Source organism: Gopherus evgoodei, chromosome 3 (assembly GCF_007399415.2).
Source record: "Gopherus evgoodei ecotype Sinaloan lineage chromosome 3, rGopEvg1_v1.p, whole genome shotgun sequence".
In the NCBI taxonomy this organism is placed as follows: domain Eukaryota; kingdom Metazoa; phylum Chordata; order Testudines; family Testudinidae; genus Gopherus; species Gopherus evgoodei.
Genome location: NC_044324.1, coordinates 4,102,146 through 4,121,370, shown reverse-complemented (window position 1 = coordinate 4,121,370; position 19,225 = coordinate 4,102,146). Strand labels below are relative to the sequence as shown.

General features: G+C 44.9%; 1 protein-coding gene across 7 annotated transcripts in view; it reads right to left on the bottom strand.

The window, feature by feature from the left end:
- SLC11A2 (solute carrier family 11 member 2) overlaps positions 1-19,225 on the bottom strand; it is a 45,476-nt gene that overhangs the window by 5,185 nt on the left and 21,066 nt on the right. For all 7 annotated transcript variants that reach the window (XR_003999399.1, XM_030554581.1, XM_030554580.1 and 4 more), the window contains exons 4-16: positions 18,680-18,805; positions 17,862-17,981; positions 15,549-15,655; positions 14,631-14,701; positions 14,419-14,486; positions 13,521-13,676; positions 12,182-12,340; positions 11,478-11,564; positions 11,097-11,216; positions 10,526-10,675; positions 9,117-9,190; positions 8,237-8,390; positions 7,399-7,452 (exon numbers count right to left, since the gene is read on the bottom strand). Coding sequence is in view for 6 of the 7 variants with exons in the window: in XM_030554581.1 (XP_030410441.1) it covers positions 7,399-7,452; positions 8,237-8,390; positions 9,117-9,190; positions 10,526-10,675; positions 11,097-11,216; positions 11,478-11,564; positions 12,182-12,340; positions 13,521-13,676; positions 14,419-14,486; positions 14,631-14,701; positions 15,549-15,655; positions 17,862-17,981; positions 18,680-18,805 (1,446 nt within the window). In the remaining variant the exon portion in view is untranslated. The remainder of the gene's footprint in view (positions 1-7,398; positions 7,453-8,236; positions 8,391-9,116; positions 9,191-10,525; positions 10,676-11,096; positions 11,217-11,477; positions 11,565-12,181; positions 12,341-13,520; positions 13,677-14,418; positions 14,487-14,630; positions 14,702-15,548; positions 15,656-17,861; positions 17,982-18,679; positions 18,806-19,225) is intronic.

Genomic DNA, 19,225 nt, shown 5'->3' with positions numbered 1-19,225 from the left:
GTCATGCGTTTTTGACACTTTACAAACCAGAAGTTTTTAAAATGCATGAATATCTAAGGCATAAAAATTAAACTACAGGAACTTATAAGCTAATGAAGGCAACTACATTCAAGCCTAATAGCAGTTCTAGATCATAAACGTGCCTTTGGTTAGACAGTCTATATAATTTTGCTGCCAAAGGAAGACAGATTAACACACAAATCAGCGGAATTAGATATAAAACTACAAACCCTGGTGGTAAGTAGGATGCATACTCAGGATTTCTAGCTGGAATTTTGAACTAAAACACTAAGTGAAGTAATTTTTTTCTTTATATCAAGCATTAATACTTAAATCAAGTATGTTTTGTCAGTTATCTTGACTAAGGGAACGTCTACACTACGGGATTATACCGATTTTACAGAAAGCGGTTTTTTAAAACAGATTATATAAAGTCGAGTGCACGCGGCCACACTAAGCACATTAATTCGGCGGTGTGCATCCATGTACCGAGGCTGGTGTTGATTTCCAGAGCATTGCACTGTGGGTAGCTATCCCATAGTTATCCCATAGTTCCCGCAGTCTCCCCTGCCCTTGGAATTCTGAGTTGAGATCCCAGTGCCTGATGGGGCAAAAAACATCGTCGAGGGTGGTTCTGGGTACAGCGTCACCCCTCCCTCCATGAAAGCAGCAGCAGACAACCATTTAGCGCATTTTTTTCTTGGGTGAACTGTGCAAACACCATAGCACAGCAAGCATGGACCCTGCTGAGCTCAAGACAGCAATCATGGACGTTGTAAACACCTCGCGCATTCTTGTGCAGTCTATGCTGAACCAGGACCTGCAAAACCAGGCAAGGAGGCGGCAGCTACGGCAGCGCGGCGACAAGAGTGATGAGGACATGGACAAAGAATTCTCTCAAACCGCAGGCCTCTGTGCTTTGGAGATCCTGCTGGTAATGGGGCATGTTCCAGCCATTGAACGCTGATTTTGGGCCCAGGAAACAAGCACAGACTGGTGAGACCGCATAGTTTTGTGGGTTTGGGACGATTCCCAGTGGCTGCAAAACTTTTGCATGCGTAAGAGCACTTTCATGGAACTTTGTGACTTGCTTTCCCCTGCCCTGAAACGCCAGAATACCAAGATGAGAGCAGCCCTCACAGTGGAGAAGTGAGTGGCAATAGCCCTCTGGAAGCTTGCAACGCCAGACAGCTACCGGTCAGTCGGGAATCAATTTGGAGTGGGAAAAATCTACTGTGGGGGCTGCTGTGATGCAAGTAGCCAAAGCAATCATTAAGCTGCTGCTACGAAAGGTTGTGACTCTGGGAAATGTGCAGGTCATAGTGGATGGCTTTGCTGCAATGGGATTCCCTAACTGTGGTGGGGCGATAGATGGAACCCATATCCCTATCTTGGCACCAGAGCACCAGGGCACCCAGTACATAAACCGCAAGGGGTACTTTTCAATGGTGCTGCAAGCAGTGGTGGATCACAAGGGACATTTCACCAACATCCATGAGGGATGGCCAGGAAGGATTCATGACGCTCGCATCTTCAGGAACACTACTCTGTTTAAACGGCTGCACCAAGGGAATTACTTCCCAGACCAGAAAATAACAAACAGCTGGGGATGTTGAAAAGCCTGTAGTTATCCTGGGGGACCCAGCCTACCCCTTGATGCCATGGCTTATGAAGCCATACACAGGCAGCCTGGACAATAGTCAGGAGTTGTTCAACTACAGGCTGAGCAAGTGCAGAATGGTGGTAGAATGTGCATTTGGCTGTTTAAAGGGGCACTGGCGCACATTACTGACTCACTCAGACCTCAGCCAAACCAATGTCCCCATTGTATTGTTGCTTGCTGTGTGCTCCACAATCTCTGTGAGAGTAAGGGGGAGACCTTTATGGCAGGGTGGGAGGCTGAGGCAAATCACCTGGCCACTGATTACGCGCAGCCAGACACCAGGGCGATTAGAAGAGCACACCAGGAAGCGGTGCGCATTAGAGAAGCTTTGAAAACGAGTTTCATCACGGGCCAGGGTATGGTGTGACTGCTGTGTTTGTTTCCCCTTGATGAAATACCCTCCCCCCTCCCGCACCTTGATTGACTCATTCCATGTAAACAACCCACTCTCCCCCTTCGATTACAGCTTGCTTAAGGAAATAAAGTCACTATCATTTAAAAATCATGTATTCTTTATTAATTCATTATAAAAAGAGGGAGAGAACTGACAAGGTATCCCGGGTATGGTTTCGGAGGAGGATAGGAGGGAAGGAAAAGGCCATTAAATACATTCCAATGTAATGACAGCCTTTTGTTTGGGCTGTCCACGGGGGTGGAGTGGGCGGGTGCACGAAGCCTTCCCCCACGCGTTCTTACCCGTCTGGGTGAGGAGGATATGGAACATGGTGAGGGTGGAATACAGGGGCTGCAGCGGCACTCTGTGATCCTGCTGCTGTTCCTGAAGCTCCACCAGATGCCGGAGCATGTCAGTTTGATCACGCAGCAGCCCCAGGGTTGCATCCCGCCACTGCTGATCTTCCTGCCTACACCTCTGATCTTCCTGCCGCCACCTCTCATCTTGAGCGTCCCTCCTGTCCTCACGTTCACGGGCATCTTTCCTGTAATTTGATACCACGGCCTTCCACTCATTCAGATGAGCTCTTTCATTGCGGGTCACTTCCATGATTTCCAAGAACATTTCGTCTCGCGTCTTTTTTTTCTGCCGCCTTATCTGAGATAGCCTTCGGGATGGCGTAGGGAGGCCTGAAAAATTTGTAGTTGCACGAGGGAGGGAAAAAAGGGAGAGAAGATACATTTTACAGAACAATGCTTATACTTTTTCACGGTGAACACCACTATTCACCTTACATAGCATATGTTATTTCACTACAAGGTCGCATTTTGCATGTTAATATTGAGTGCCTGCGGCTCTGGTGTTAGAGATCTCACAGACGCCTGTCTGGGCAGCAGAATTCGGCTTCCATGCGGCCATGGTTAAGTCATTGTCTTCTACAGCCTTCATATATCCAGCACCTTCCTTTACCAAATAGCAAGCAAAGCCCGTTCAGTGCTGCTTCTTTCCTGTTAACATGCAGCAGCAAAAACCACCCCCCATCCAGTTTTCTGGGATGATCGCTTTACCCCTCCTCCCACTGCGTGGCTGGTATCACGGAATATCACTGCTAAACACCCCCTTCCCCCTCCCACTGTGTGGCTGGTAGCAGGGAAGATCCCTGCTAGCCAAACACGAGAAAGCTCAGTGCCAATCACCCGTCCCCCTTCTCCCTGCTTGGCTACTTGCAAGGAAGAATTTCTTTTAAGCAACAGGCAAACAGCCCAGTAGGAATGGCCATCTCTGTCCCCTTAATTAAATTCCGGAATTTCAGCCAGGTTACCATGAACGATATCACTCTCCTGATAACACAGCGAGATAAAGAACGGATGTTGCTTCAATGCCAGCAAACACTGGGACCATACGCAGCTAGGCTTTGTCATGCAATGATACCAGATTACTTGCTATATGCATGGCATGGTCAAGTGTCCTACTATGGAGGATGGAATAAGGCTGCCCTGCCCAGAAACATTCTGCAAAGGCTTTTGGAGTACCTCCAGGAGAGCTTCATGGAGATGTCCCTGGAGGATTTCTGCTCCATCCCCACACATGTTAACAGACTTTTCCAGTAACTGTACTTACTGTGAATGCATCCCAAGTCTTCAAGGCAAATTAATCATTAAAAAACGCTTGCTTTTAAACCATATTTTATATTTACAAAGGTACACTCACCAGAGGTCCCTTCTATGGCTTCATTGTGTGGGATAGTGGCTTGGGAGGGTAATTCTGCCAGAGTGAGAAAAAGCTCCTGGCAGTTGGGGAGAACGGAGGGCTGTGTGCTCTCTGCAAGCTCGTCCTCCTCTTCCTCCTCCTCCTCTTCTTCCCCGTCCGCAGAATCCTCAGCCATAGCTGAGATTACTCCCACCTCGGAATCCACGGACAGGGGTGGAGTAGTGGTGGCGGACCCCCCTAGAATTGCAGGCAGCTCAGTGTAGAAGCGGCATGTTTTCGGCCTGCCCCAGACCTTCCGTTTGCTTCTTTGGTTTTCTGGTAGGCTTGTCTGAGCTCCTTAGCTTTCACACGGCACTGTACTGAGTCCCTGGTGTGGCCTCTCTGCATCATGGCCTTGTAAATTTTTTCAAATGTTTTTTTCATTTTGTCTTTTGGAACGGTGTTCTGTGAGCACAGAATCCTCTCCCCATACAGCGATCAGATCCAGTACCTCCCGTGCGGTCCATGCTGGGGCTCTTTTTCGATTCTCAGGAGACTGCATTGTTACCTGTGGTGATGAGCTCTGCGTGGTCACCGGTGCTGGTGAGCTCTCCACGCTGGCCAAACAGGAAATGAAATTCAAAAGTTCGCAGGGCTTTTCGTGTCTACCTGGCCAGTGCATCCAAGTTCAGATGGCTTTCCAGAGCGGTCACAATGGTGCACTGTGAGATACCGCCCGGAAGCCAACACCGTTGAATTGTGGCCACACTAACCCTAATCCGACATGGCAATACCAATTTCAGTGCTACTCCCCTCGTCGGGGAGGAGTACAGAAATCGGTTTTAAGAGCCCTTTATATCGATATAAAGGGCTTCGTTGTGTGGATGGGTGCAGGGTTACATCGGTTTAACTCTGCTAAATTCGGTATAAACGCGTAGTGTAGACCAGGCCTAAGAGTAAATTAGCCAACTTTGTAGGCTTAGTCAAAATGATCATTAAAAAAAGATTAGCAGCTTTAATTTTTGCCATCACAAATTCATCATGTCTCTTGCTCATAGTTACAGCCTTCCTAACACTGAATTCCTTACCAGATTTATGAAACCAACTCTTTTAATGCACCTGGGAGTTTATTCTTTCCTGTATGTCTGCACTTATTATCATAACAGGAGCTGCACATGTAGGTGTTCTTTACTACTATTGGAAACCATGAGGCTTATGCTTTACTCTAGCAATTTGAGACTATGGGCTAGACTCTCCATTGTTCTGCACCTTGTGTAGTCTAGGGCAAAGCAGGGTGTAAACTTTTACTGTGCTGATTCAGTAGCATTTTAACCCCAGTGCAAAGTGGATATAATGGACTATGGCAAGTCGCAGGGCAATGGGAGAATCTGGCTGTATGCCTTTGCTTTAGCAAGACAGCAATTGTAACATTCAGTATCTATTTCCGATTGCTACAATGGACAGGAACATACAAGTGGTCCAGCCTGAACTAAACAATGTTCTCACACCACCCAGTGAAAACCACATCCCATTTCCATACAGGAAAACATTTAAAGGCATACTCCACACTTACTCTGGACATATCTTTCACCTCCCATCGATATGATGGATGTCCCTTACAATCTGAAGTTTGTACAAACAAGAGGTATTACAATAAAAAGAAAAAGCTACCATTTCCTTGTGAAATCTGTCTCTCCAACCCTCCAAAAGCCATGGATAACCCCCTTTATCTGCACAGAAGAATCACCTCTCTTGTGATGAACATGATAAACACTGACAATGAATTACCTGAGAAAACCTCGTCTCCAATTAGAACTACAGAAACTAAGCTTGGCCAATATAGGTATGTTTTCATTCTCAATAAAATATTTCCACTTAAAAAAAAATAGGACTAATTTTAGTGATCAGCAGAGTGAAGGACTAATAGCATGGGTTAAGTCAGGCAAAGCAAAGGGAGATGCTGTGCAACCCACATAGATCTTCCAGGGGACCCCAATCCTGTATCTTGTAATACCCCGACTATTGCAGTCCCTAGCCTCTGTTGAGCAGACTGCAATCATGCCATGCTTTTGGGAGGTTCACATAGAGGGATTGAGAAGTCCTTTGGAAGCCACTTTCACTTGTGACCCATGTCAGAATTTGAACCCAGTTCTCTTAAAGAGGTGAAAAAACGAATGCACAACTAAAATTTAGTAAAGGTCAAAATATCTGATGGGCACGTAAGATGAAGGACAGAACTGAGATCAGTTGAATTCTTGTGAAAATATCTATCAAAATACCTTAATGCAAACACAAATGCTTACACACAGAGTTATCAGTTAAAACTTCTATCAAGTAGTAATAGAAGAAAAATCTTACTCAGTAAGATCCAGGACTTTAGTTTCCCTACAGGTTCGCTTTACAGGATCCACTGATGAACACACATTCCCCCCACCCCCTCCTCTAAAAACAATATTATATCCCCAAGGATATAATCACTTAATTCATGATAAAATTAGAACAAAATGTGCAGTCTTTTCCAAACAGAGAAAAGGAATGCATGTTTCTCACTGTGATCTTTGCAATACTAGATTGCAGACTGCCCTGGGAGGTGGAAGAAGCAGGAAGTACAATGGGAAAAGTATAAAGAGCCAGACTAGAAGTGAAAGTAAGTTAATTTAAAAAATGGAGACCCAAATCATGGAAGGCTTTTAGCATATTCTGTTACATTACACTCTATGAGTCATGATACAGGAAATTGCAGAAAATACAGAGAAAATTTCTATTAATGCCATATATACAAAATAAGTCACAGAATCATAAACAACCTGTAAACACTGATTTATTTTTTACCCTTGCTGATCACCAGAATCACATACCAGGTAGGAAAAAATATGACAAGTCTAATGCTTAGACTTCTAGTGTTTATGGGCCAGGATTTCTCCAACACAATTCCCACCTCCAGGAAGGAATTTCTGCACCCCATATTCATTCTGATTAACTGAAACCAGTAACTATTTTCTAATGTGTTTCGAGTGCAAAACAAACAGGTCAATTTGAGATTATAGAATACAATTGAATTCTGATCTGTGGAGGTAGATTGCATCATTTAGTGTCACAGACTTTACACGTTGCTTGTCTAATTGTGAGAAGGAGGATTAATACTTCAGGTACGGCCCAAGCAGCTTGATTTCTGTTTACCAGCTTGTATTACAGATTCACTGGAAGACTTCAGAAGCAGAGAACTAGCTAAATGGAAGTGTCATTTTGGAACACAGAGTGTCTCTTTGCCAGGCTGTTAAACTGGTTAGTGTCTGGATAATGGGTAAGTTACATGCAGTTCCTACATTGCAAAGTAGACATCTATTCCAGCAGCAACATAACATCATGTTTGTGATTAGGTGTATGATTAGAGGGGATCAGCAAGGAAACTTACTCATCTCTTTAGTTATCTTAATAACAATATTTCCAGTATGTACATCTGAGCTTTTATAATACAAACTTACACAAGTATTTTCCGTGCAAATTGCACATACATTTGGGTATGTTCACACAGTAAACCATAGAAACGCACTGGCTCTGATGGCTACCTGCTGTGTGCAGACAGACCCAGTGTTTAGTTAATTTGAGTGACAGGCGGTTCTTCAGTAAGCCCTGTTCTAGTGACGCTTACCGTTTGCCCACAGGCCAGGAAGGAGACCCCAAGAGCAATCAGACACAACCAGCTCTGGAATTAAAAAAGGAGAGAACTATGAGAAACATTGCTGTAAGTTACAATCTTTTTAGCAGCTTCACTTTAATGAATAGAAACATGGAGGGATTACTAGATGCTATTTTTCAATAATTACTCAAAAGTCAAGTTACCAAATCTCTTCATAATGAGTTCTACAGAGAACGTTAATGATGCTAAAGCATATCAAGCCTGCTGAGACTGTGAAAGCTATTCAACATTGTTGAGCATGGTTATAAGCTGTTTTAAACTTTGACACACTTTTCACAATAAGTAGAAACTTGGAGATACAGGAGCAGTCACAGGAAGGAAAGTCAAACTGCCTGTTGACAGACTTTTAATTTTTATTTTTTAAAACAAATGCATAATTGTCCCCTCTTACTATTTGAATACACACAAACAGATCGAGAATTTTGCATGATTCAGAAGGTCTCTCTCCCATCAGACTATTAGATGAATCACAAAAGGAACTGGGATGAAAGGTAAGAAGTTGCAAGGAATAGTGGACTTAGCACAGAACTGAGAGGCTGAGTGGAGCTTGAGCATGTCTTGACTTATGGGAAACTGAGGCACATATCTGAAATTATGCACCTGGTGGGTGGCGAGGATTACTTAGTGTTTGTAAGAGTTCTATGGTTTATTAAAAAATAGTTTCCAGCTCCTGGGAAAGCAAGTTCATTTTTTCTGTCCTGCCTACAAGCTGCCTCAGCCCAATAATCACTGGCATCACAATATTATACAGCAATGGTCTTGCCAAAGAGCATGGAAGAACAGTACTTACCAAATATGCTACAAAGCACAGGTAAGCAACGCAGACAATAGCTGCAACCACATACAAGGCAAGATGTCCCAGTGCAGTGACATAGACCACCACAAAATACATGTTAATGCAGCAAACGATGAGAATGAGCACACCGCCAGCGATCTTCCAGCCTCTGAAAGGGAAGTCAAAAGAAACGGGATTACAGGGGCGTTTGGGGGAGAGGGATGTTCCTATTTGCCCTGGTGTTTGGAGGGAACACTTCTTGTAATGTAAATGCCGAGACTCTGAAAATGAAGTCACCAGAATTGAAACTTTCATTGACCTGCACTGACTCTTTTCTAAGAAGGTTGCTACTTTCAGACTAAAAACACAGACTAGATAAAGAGGGGAGAAAAGAAGTCAAGACAGAGCTCAGGAAGCAATAAACACACCTGTTTCTAGAAGTGACATATTGGGCACCACTCCAAGGAGAGTGAGTTGTCAAACGGATCTTGGGGAGGCCGGGCTATGTATAAGAAGCTTAAAAGCAGAAGAACTCTAATACTGTTTGGGGAATAAAAACAATTCACATGTTTTCATGAACAGTTAGCCCTGCTTAACTGTACTGAGGGAGGTTAGGGTGCCAGCCTGGACTTGAGAGACTTGGTTCTTCTACTTTGCCACAAAGTTCCCATGAGACCTTGGGCAAGTCACTTAGCCTCTCAATTCCCCATACATAAAATGGGGATAAAACTCCCCTCCCTCAGAGGGTGTTGCGAGGTTAAATACATTAAAGATTGTGCTCAGATATCACATTTATTGGGACCAAGCACCCAAGATAGATATCAGTATTCAGGGCTAAATCAAATGGTTTAAAATCAGGAAAAGGTCAGGTGGGTGGGATTATTTTCATACTTACAGTCCATTGGCAAAGTCATTCATCACAGGATGGAGGCTGGTGAACGTGAGGACTGGGATTAAAGCAAAGGGAAGCTGGAATAAGGCAACAAGATGCAGGAGATTAGGGCTGGGACTTTGTTCACATAAAAAAACCCCAAACACCCCAAATTTTCCCTTTAGCTATTCAAAGTGTGTCATCTAAGAGACCTCTCATGGCTAGGAATAGGAAGCAGTTTAAAGCCACAACTGGTACTTCCCCACCTCCCCTCAACCGAGAGATTCTTCAGTGAAAGAATCCAGAAGCGTTGTTTATAGAAGCAAGACCGCACAGTATTTCTGCTCCTCTCTCTGTAGTCCAGCTGAACTAGGAGTTATTTTCTATGCTGGAATATGGACTGTATCATTCTTGAGTGCGAGGAGCAAGTTTCAGACAAGAACCATCAGAAGCTGAAATTCTTCTACTTTGAGAACTTAATTTGGCAGTTCCCATTCCTCATTTTACAACAGGAACAAGGCACCATAAATACATATCTAGGTCATTGAAGAGCTGGAAACTTGAGGAGAATTGGACCAGCCAGGAAACTTGTTATTTTTTATGACTTTTAAATGTAAACAAGGTATAAATGTAACCGTTTAAATATAGTTCTTGCTCTTCGTAAATATTCAAGTGGTGCTCAGATAATTCACTGAGAGGCATATAAGAGCCTAGAAGTAACTTATCTGTTCTGTAACTCAGGGGTTCTCAACCTTTTCCTTTCTGAGGCCCTCCCACCATGATATAAAAACTCCATGGCCCAGCTGTGCCACAATTATTTTTCTGCATATAAAAGCCAGGGCTGGTGTTAAGGGGTAGCAAGCAGGGCAATTGCCCAGGGCCCCACACCACAGGGGGGGCACTCTGAAGCTGAGTTGCTCAGGCTTTGGCTTCAACCCCAGGCTGTAGTCCTATGCAGCAGGCCTTTGGCTTTCTGCCCTGGTCCCCTAGCAAGTCTAACACAAGCCATGCTTGGTGGACCCCCTGAAATCTGCTCACGGCCCCCTACGGGGCCCCGGACCCCTGGTTGAGAACCATTGCTATAACCAATGTTGGCCACAATCCACAAGCAGCTACAGACCAAGGGCTGATCCTAAATTAACTGCTGCTGGAAAATCCAATCCTGATGGCAGCTGCTGCTATTTACAGGTCCCTCCCGCTCCCCTCCATACTTTTCTGTAAGCTGGTTGGCTGAGGGGTCTTGAGTGCAGAGAGCCCTGCACTCAAGACCCCTCAGCCAACCAGCTTACAGAAATGTTCATAAGTGGGCCAACAGAAGGCCCTAAAGCCAACACTAGTAGTGACTAAGAGGTTGGTTCTGAATGAGGAGTTGCTAGTAGCTAATGCTTAGACATGACTCTCCAAGGAATAGTCCTGTGCTGTAAGCTGCTCACCTGTAAGCTCTGAAGAACGTTCAAGAAGTCATTCATCCCAGTCAGGTGTTCAACGTCTTGAAAAATGGCAACCAGCAGGGTTGGAGTGATGGCAATGGAACGGGTCAAAATCACTCGAGCAAAACGCGACCACTTCAGGTTGAGGAATCCCTTTGGGGAGAGAAATGGAAGAGCTGCTGTTGCTACAAAGCAACATTCCAGAGTTAAACTGCAACAGGGGGAAGGAGAATGATCTACTACAAGGTGAGTTTTTCCTCTTAAAGAAACCTGAGTTAGGCTGGAATTTTCCAAGGGGACTCGGGGACCTAAGAGTCTGGTACATGGGTCAATAGCAGGAAAGTCTCATCCTGCAGCAAACTGCATGACCAGGAAAAGAAACTAGGCCTTCTCAGGCGTCTGACGAAGTGGGTATTCACCCACGAAAGCTCATGCTCCAATACGTTTGTTAGTCTATAAGGTGCCACAGAACTCTTTGCCGCTTAGGCCTCCACTGACCATCTCAACTTCAGGGGATTACAAGGGGAAGGGGGGAAACACAGCCATAAGTCGGCACAGCTGTAGAGTCACATACCTCCATGACAAACTGCCCAGAGTAGGTCCCAGTCATTGTTGAACTCTGTCCTGCAGCAAGAATCCCAACTGCCCAGATGTAAAGAGCAGCAGGGCCAAAGTAACATCCCAGAACAACACCCTGAAACACAGAGGGTTTCCAAACACAAGTCAATCGGTGTTAAATCCTAAAGCAGAGTTCTTGGAGACAGCTGCTCCAAGAGACTGATCATGGGCCAGGCAGGAAGGAACACTGTTCTGTTCCAACAGGACAACTCTTATAGTCTTATAGGTTCAAGCCCTGAATAGTCTACATTTATTCAGAAGAAGCAGCTGCATATAACTCAGTCAAGGATCATTCAGATAAGACCACCCTGCCTGGCATCACTATAAAGCCACTCACCCCTTTGTAGATATCCACTTCCAAGGTTGCATTGTTATTTGGAAAGAGTCCGACATAGGGGCTGCTGCTGTTTGTGCAGACTTCATTCTAGAAGAGGACAAAACAGTTTAGGAAGTTTCATTTTTGTTAACAGATTTCAGAGAGCAGAAACCATGGCTGGCAGAGTTTGGGACAGAGGAGCTGGCCAGATGAAATGCATTAGCATTAATGTGTTGGGTGCATCTTACAGGCTAGGGCGAGATCAGTGCCTACATTTATGCCTGCCGGGGCAGCGTAAAGGGGCCTTGGTTTAAATGAGAATCAGGCCCTCGGTGTATGAAACACTTAGGCCCACTGTTAACACAGTAGCTATTATTAACCCAGGTGCACAGTGTTTTAGGGTGTGTCTACACTGCAGCTGGGAGGTGCGACTGAAGTATGTGTAGACATACTTCATCTAGCTTTGATCTAACCAGTAATGAAGCTGTGGCAGCATGGGTAGTGGGTTAGCCCCAAGTAGGTACCCGGGGTCCCAGGTGGGCAGGGTTAGCCATGCTGCTGCCTTGGCTTCATTGCTATTGTTAATCGAGCTAGGGTACGCCAACATGTGCTGAAATCACACCTCCCGACTGCAGTGTCAATATACCCACCATGTATATTACTCCTAGTAATCCAGAATCTCCACAACACAAGTGCACAACCCCCAACAAACTCCAGAGACTCACCACTTGTTCATTAGTCTTCCCAAAAAAAGCTTCAGCAAAGACAGAGACGACGAAGACGTTAATGAGGAAGGAGACAAAGAGAGCAATGCAGGACTCTATGAAGAAATATTTATTGGCTTCTCGCACCTCCCTCTTGTCTGCACGATTCACCTGCCTCGACTGGAGAGAAAGCGTTTAAAGACAATTATGAGAGTATTTCAAAACCTCTAGTCGACGGAACCAGCTATATCTCCAACAGGTGGTTCCTCTGGATTGCTACTGAACTTTGACTGTATCTCTCTTTAGGCCTTACAAACAGCAATAAACAGCATGAGACATTAGACATCAGCTAGCCAAGAGTAGTTGCTAATGCAACAACACTGTGGGGTGCATACAATGAGCCAAGGGGCATGGTTTGAAGAAGCAGGGCTGTGGCTGACCAGAAGCACCCATCCACAGGATGTACTAGCACACTACATGTTTGAGCACTTTGCTCTGCCAGACTGGATTTCCCCATGGTCAACTGCAGCTCCAAATGAAATCTCACCATGTTGGACATGCTTCCCAGCTTACCCTGGCACCCAAAGCCTGCCCAGCCTTCTGCTGTGATGTGCCCCAAGATACAGGAGCTAGTAAGTTAAGGGGCGGCATCAACCTGAGCTCTAAACATATGCTGCTATGAGGAGGGGGAAGGAGAAAAAAGCCCATCTTGTTTGCAGGACAGACTGATGGCCTTCAGCTTTAAAATTAGCCTGGGTTTGTCATCTTGTCCCCAATAGAATCAAATATGGATGAATCCCACAAGGCAGAGAGACTGGGAAATACTGTTCAGATGTCTGAAATATGGTTTCAGGGGTTTGCCAAGTGTTAATTTAGCCCCAGGTTCTGTCACGCAAACACACAGTTAACGTGTGTTCAGCCGATTTATTCAATTTACCCTGTTACGTAACAGATACCACATTTATCAGGTGCACATTGCATATTCTAATTCTGAAAACTTACATAGCACAGTCAACATAAGAATCAGCTTACTGAACTGATTCCAAGGTATGAAGAGTTCTCCGCAAAGGTTACAGGAACTGCTACCATAGAGGGGATTTTCAAAGGCGCTCAGCATCGGCATTCACTTGTCGGAGGTAAAACTCTCACTGACTTTGCACTAATTCCGCAGTCACTCAAATCAGTGGAGTTTTGCTACTGATTTCCTTGACGTCACCCACTCTGAAAAGGGCAGTCACAGCTATTCAAACATACCAGGCCTTGCAAGGCGTTTTCCTCTCAACCCTCACGATCGCATTCTAATAGTCTCGTACTTCTGAAGAGCGAACTAGAGGAGATACAGGACTCGCTCCTCTCTTACCTTGACTAAAGCAGAATGCAGGTACATGTTGTGCGGCATGATGACTGCTCCCACGATCCCCACAGCTTGTTCTAGCTGGGGGGTACCGCACTTGTCACAGTATGGCATAAACATCCCCTTCAGCAGCTTTCCCTGGTCCGGTTTCACTGTAACATACTGCACACAGACACAAGAGAGCCACTAGTACCTCTGGACTGGCAACGTTCACACAGTTGCTTAGATGGCCAACTTGGAAGGCCCAAATTTGCCCCACCTAAAAATTGCAATAATTTGGTAATAGCTCCCCCCTTAAAAAAACTTAGATTCTGGTTACCCACTAGCATTGAAAGAGGAGCGTTGTACACCCCCTGGTAGCTTTTTGGAGGTAGATAAACAGCTAACAATTTTTGGGCAGGTCTAACCTTCTAGACCAGTGCCAACCAGATTTGAGCCAGGAAGCAAATAGACCCCCCGGGGCAGTTAAAGTGGGCCCCACCGCAAGCAAACAAACAAAAAACAAAATCTCGGACAGCATTAAAGTATGTGCTGTAGAACTAGTCTAAAATTTTCCAATGAAACCACTTTCCATGGAAAATTTTGTTTTTTTGAACCAGTATCTTTCGGTTTTTGACTAAAAACTCAAAAAGCTGCATGGGAAAAACTTTTTTTTTTTTATTAGCTCTGATATGCTTATCTTTAAGCCTGGGCTTAAGTGCTTTTCAGCACTGGGGCCACGGGCAAAGGAGACTTCACAAGGGCCTGGCAGAGAGGGCAAAAATCAGAGGAAGAAATGAGATTGTCCGGTTTCTAAAATGTTTGAGAGGAGAGAATGAAGACACAAGTTCGACAGAAAGAAGAGGGAGAGGGAGTGTCACTCTAATTGCTAAGTAAAGCTCCAAGATGTTCAAGTGAGAATTACTTCATATCCAAAGGTAAGCGCCATGATGGTAATAAGAAAGCCAAAAAATGCTTCCAGTTTTCGCAAGCCTGTGGAAGAAAAATGCCATTAGCAAGTTCTGGAGGACAAGTCTCAGGCATAAATGTTGAGGGGACAGCTGTCAGATTTAATCTGTCACAGGTACTTTCATGGGACGTTAAAAATAATTAAAAGGAAAAAAAAAGGGAATTTACCATACTTGTCCAAGAAGAGAAACATGAAAGTGTCAGCAATGGTTATGAGCACTCCACCCCACAAAGGGACTCTGCAACAGAACAACAGGGCTTAGTTTGAATAGTGCTTTTACCAGCTCTTCTAGCCACGTCAGTCCAAGCTTCCCTATATTCCGGGCAGGGATCATGGCCACTTTTTGTGTGCTGTTATCAAACATTTATCTCAAGGTTTTATTTGTAATCTGACAAGTTGCTTGGTTACTTAAGGCAAGAGACTAAGTCGGTTTTCTACATAAACAGTTCAGAGAAGAGTTCCACCTTAAGCCATGCCTACATTTCTCTGCACAGCGAGCCAAGAGTTTCTGGAGCGAGACATACTTCTCATCTACTAGAGGGCAATGAGCCTGTTAGTTTCTGATTAAGAGTCCATTTCTACGCTGCCCGGTGGAAGTGGCTAACTTGCAGGGAACACCGAGCTAAAACACAGTTGGACTCTGGACTTCTAGGTTAAGACTCTACATCAATTTCCTTCCCGCTTTATTTAGTTCTGATTTAACAGAAGCTCCTCCGGTGTAACATATAGTAAGGGTCTGGTTTAATATGAGGGCTAAAAGCCAAAGGGAAGCTTATTTACAGTTCTACAATGTGTCACATCGGCAATGGCTGGTGCCAATTGTGGGCTCAGAAATGCCCCCATTTTATTTAAAAACCTTTAATCTCAAATACTTTGTATGTAATACACAATGCAAAGAGGGAGCTCATACCCTGCTGAGCAGAACAGGGCAGTGATCTGCTGAGATTCTCAGCTACAGAAAATAAAAGGGTCCTTTTTGGCACAAAGCATGTTGTTTTCTAATGGGATATGGGCAGCTGATAAACACTAGAGATGGAGAATGACATTCATTTCCTGTTTCTCTCAGGTGATAAAAGCCAACTTACTTCCCAGCAGACAAGAGGTTTATAGCGATTGCTGAGCCAATTACTTCTTGCATATCCGACCCAATGATAGCGAGTTCAATCATCAGCCACAATATAATTCGAGGGACCTAGATACAAACACTCAGCCTCAGATACTTGAAATTAAAACCAGAAATAATGAACAGACTATTACAGGGGAAGTTTTTCTCCCTCAACTTCCTGCCAGACTTATGTGGGTTTACAACACCATTTAGGAAACTCATCTTCTCTTTCAGCACAGAAGTCAATGGAAGACAGCCATGACTTCAGTATATATTGGATCGGGCCTTTACATTGCTAAGACGAGTTCTGAAGACCTTATGCGCTTCAACTTTTATAGTTTATTTTCTGCTCCTTGCTCAGTTTGGATCGTGAAACTAGACAGATGTGTTTACTGCAGCATATGAGTGGCAAGAATGGCAGGTGTGCATTTGTGACAGGTTTAAATCAACACCCCAAAATGCCTTCACAACAGAAATGTAATCAAGTTGTCATGACTTTTCTTATGAGGGATTTATTGGGGGGTGGGGAGGAGGAGGAGATAGGGATTTTTAGATGGACAACTCAACCTTATGGCCTTGATGTCTGACTTAGTCGCTTTAAACTGGTTTGTGTAAGATTGCTGGAAATACTGGTTAAGGGGAGATCCATGTTTTCCACTGGATGGCTTTACTCATTTTCAGCTGAAAAGTAAGTCATAACCGTATGCTTACACAACCATGAGCATTTCCTCAACAGCCAACGGCAATGTGCATTCTTTCTTCATCACCTCGCCCCCCTAAAGCTAGTTTTAAATCTCTCCAGTCATTTGAAGAGGAAACCTGATTCAGTGTTCGAACAGGGAACTAGGGAGTTAGGATACTCCTGGGTTCTATGCCTCACTCTGCCAATGTTGTGAGACGATGGGAGAATCATTCAACGTCTGTGCCCCAGTCTCTCCCTTCTAGACGGGAACAATACCACCACCCTCATGGTAGGCAGGCATGCTGTGAGGTTTCATGTTTGGAAAGAACATCAACACACTCAAACATATGTGCAAAGTTATACCATAAAGCCTATGTCAAAGGAAGCTAGCGTGTGCCAGATCTAGAGACTTTGTTAGTGCTAAATCTGGGGTAACGTTAGCACTTGTTTGCCAAGTATCAGCACGTAACCCTGCCATTCTTTCAACCACAGGCCATTGCAGAAGTCAATCCTGAACTCCTCAGCTACCTGGGCATTGTGCAGAAGAGAACTTCACAAGTCTATTTTTAGAAATAAAATACCACCCTTAGAGGCAGATTTAACATATGCTGATCAATAGTAACATTCACATGAACCACAAGAGAGGTGCGGACTGTCTGAGACAGCGAGTCACAAACTGACACATACTCACAAGATCGTCAGTTTTTTTGTAAAACGGAGTCTGTAAATTGGAGTAAGACCAATATAAACTCAGCAAGGGCATTTAAACTACTGTTATCCCTTAGAGGATGCACTGAATCCACCCTTGGGCTTCATGTCTAATCTTTCCTTTCATCCCGCGGCCACTGCCCAGCAACAATCCATCTTTCAGAGTAGTCACTGGGAAGCCAAGGACGCTCTTCCTTGACCCACCAAGGCAAGGCTTTTGTTTGCTGTACAAAAAGAAGAGCTGTCTCACACACAATGAATGGCTTTTGAGATGGACCATGTCTTTACTGGCCCTTATTGCTTTGCATGCAGAAAAGCAAGAACTCTTTCCCTAAAGAGACATACTTGGCTCTTACTTTGGTATAACTTAAATCACTCAAGGGTTTGGAAAAACCACCCCAAGTGACATAAGTTACACTAACCTAAGTGCTGGTGTGGACTGCACTATGCTGGTGTAAGAAGTTCTCCCATTTTCCCGAGCAGTGGTAGCTAAGCAACGGGAAAGCTCTCTCGTATTGGAACAGAGAGTCTGCACTAGCAATGCTATCAGTACAGCTGTGCCACTGTAGCGATTCTAGTGTAGACGAGCTCTCAGACAAAGGAGGAAGCGCCATTCACACCAATTTTGAACCAACAGTGGAGACCAAAAGAGGTGTCACCTGTACCATCCCCAAGCCCTTCAGTTCAGAACCATTTTGAAGGCACTGTCTGGAACTGGAGGCTCCATGTCTGCTCTTTCCCCCTCTCAGCCCTTCCTGGAATTTCAATTCCTCAGCATCCCTGGGTCCCAGCCATTCAGAAAGCTTTATTTTCAGTGATACGACTAAGAGCTCAGATGAGCAAAGCAGCTCAGCACATGGGAACAGTATCCAGAGTCACTATTTCGAATCTAAAGTCACCCACCTTTTGATACTGCCGGTTACACACTTCTGCAAGGTGCAGTCCTGTTACCACTCCCAGCCTTGCTGCCAGACGTTGCAGGAGGAGACCAATGATAGTGGCCAGCAGCAGAACCCAAAGCAGCTGAAAGAGATGCAACAACGCAAAGTAAGTGACCTTGAGTAATGAGATGCTTCAGAGGCAGATGAACAAGCCAGGACTTGCACTGGAGAACGCCTGGGTCTCCTGACATTATAGTTCCTTCCACATGCCTTCTTGTTAATAGGAGCCAGGAACATAGTCTATTCATTTGGAAGTGCAGTCCTGTTGAGATTCCATGCTTGGTTTTATAATCCTGGCACTTACATATACAAGGGGCTGCATGCAAATAAACCCGCAAGCCATTTTATTGCCCGGTTTCACTCTCAGGTATGCTGCAAACCTGAGATCTGCTAAAGCAGGGATGGGCAAACTTTTTGTCCTGAGGGCCACATCAGGGTTCTGAAACTGTATGGAGGGCTGGGTAGAGAAGGCTGTGCCTCCCCAAACAGCCTGGCCCTGCCCCCTATTCACCCCCTCCCACTTCCTGCTACTCTCAGAACCCCCAACCCATCCAAGAGGGTAAGTTCCAAGCAACGCAGGAGGCAGCCCTTTAGACCCCTAGCAGTACAAAGTCTGGCCAAACCTTTCAGCACAACAGCACTGATGAGGCTTTTGGCACTTAGCTCAACACTGGTTCAGCGCCTTCATCTAGAAGATGTGCTAGGCACCTGCTAGGAGAGGCGATGGGCCTGGAAGTACAGCATAAAATTGCTTTACAGTTTGGAAAGCTTCACACTGACCTTAAACCCTGCGACAGCACCTGACTGTAAATCCGACTCGATGTTGCCTGGATCCAGGTAGGCAATGCTCATGAGAAAGCCTGGCCCTGTGAAGGCCCAGAGTTTGCGGAAGCTAAACCATGAGTGCTTTAAAATGGAAGAGAAGATTGAAATGTCAAGACTCCACTCTGCACCAAAGACTGGCGTTGATTCCAAACAAAACAGAGCACAGCCTCCAAGAATCAGACCATTTTTAAGACAAATAAATAATCGGTAAGAGGGACTTACAAGCTTTTTTAGCTGCCAGCAAAATAACAACCAGCCCCTGGCAAGATCTCTCCATTCCCTTATCAGTCTCTCTTTATTTTGAATTCCAAACTTCAGCCCTTTATTTTGAGATCTTCAGGGTCACCCGCACTTTAGCTGGGGGATGATATCAAGCTAACTTTGCATGCAAGCTTCTGACAAGTGCTGGCTTGCCAGCTCTTTACAGAAAAGACAGCAACTGCATCCCACACAGAGCTCCTTGTGAAGGGCCATTATGCTGGTGGGCCCAGCTTAGCACAT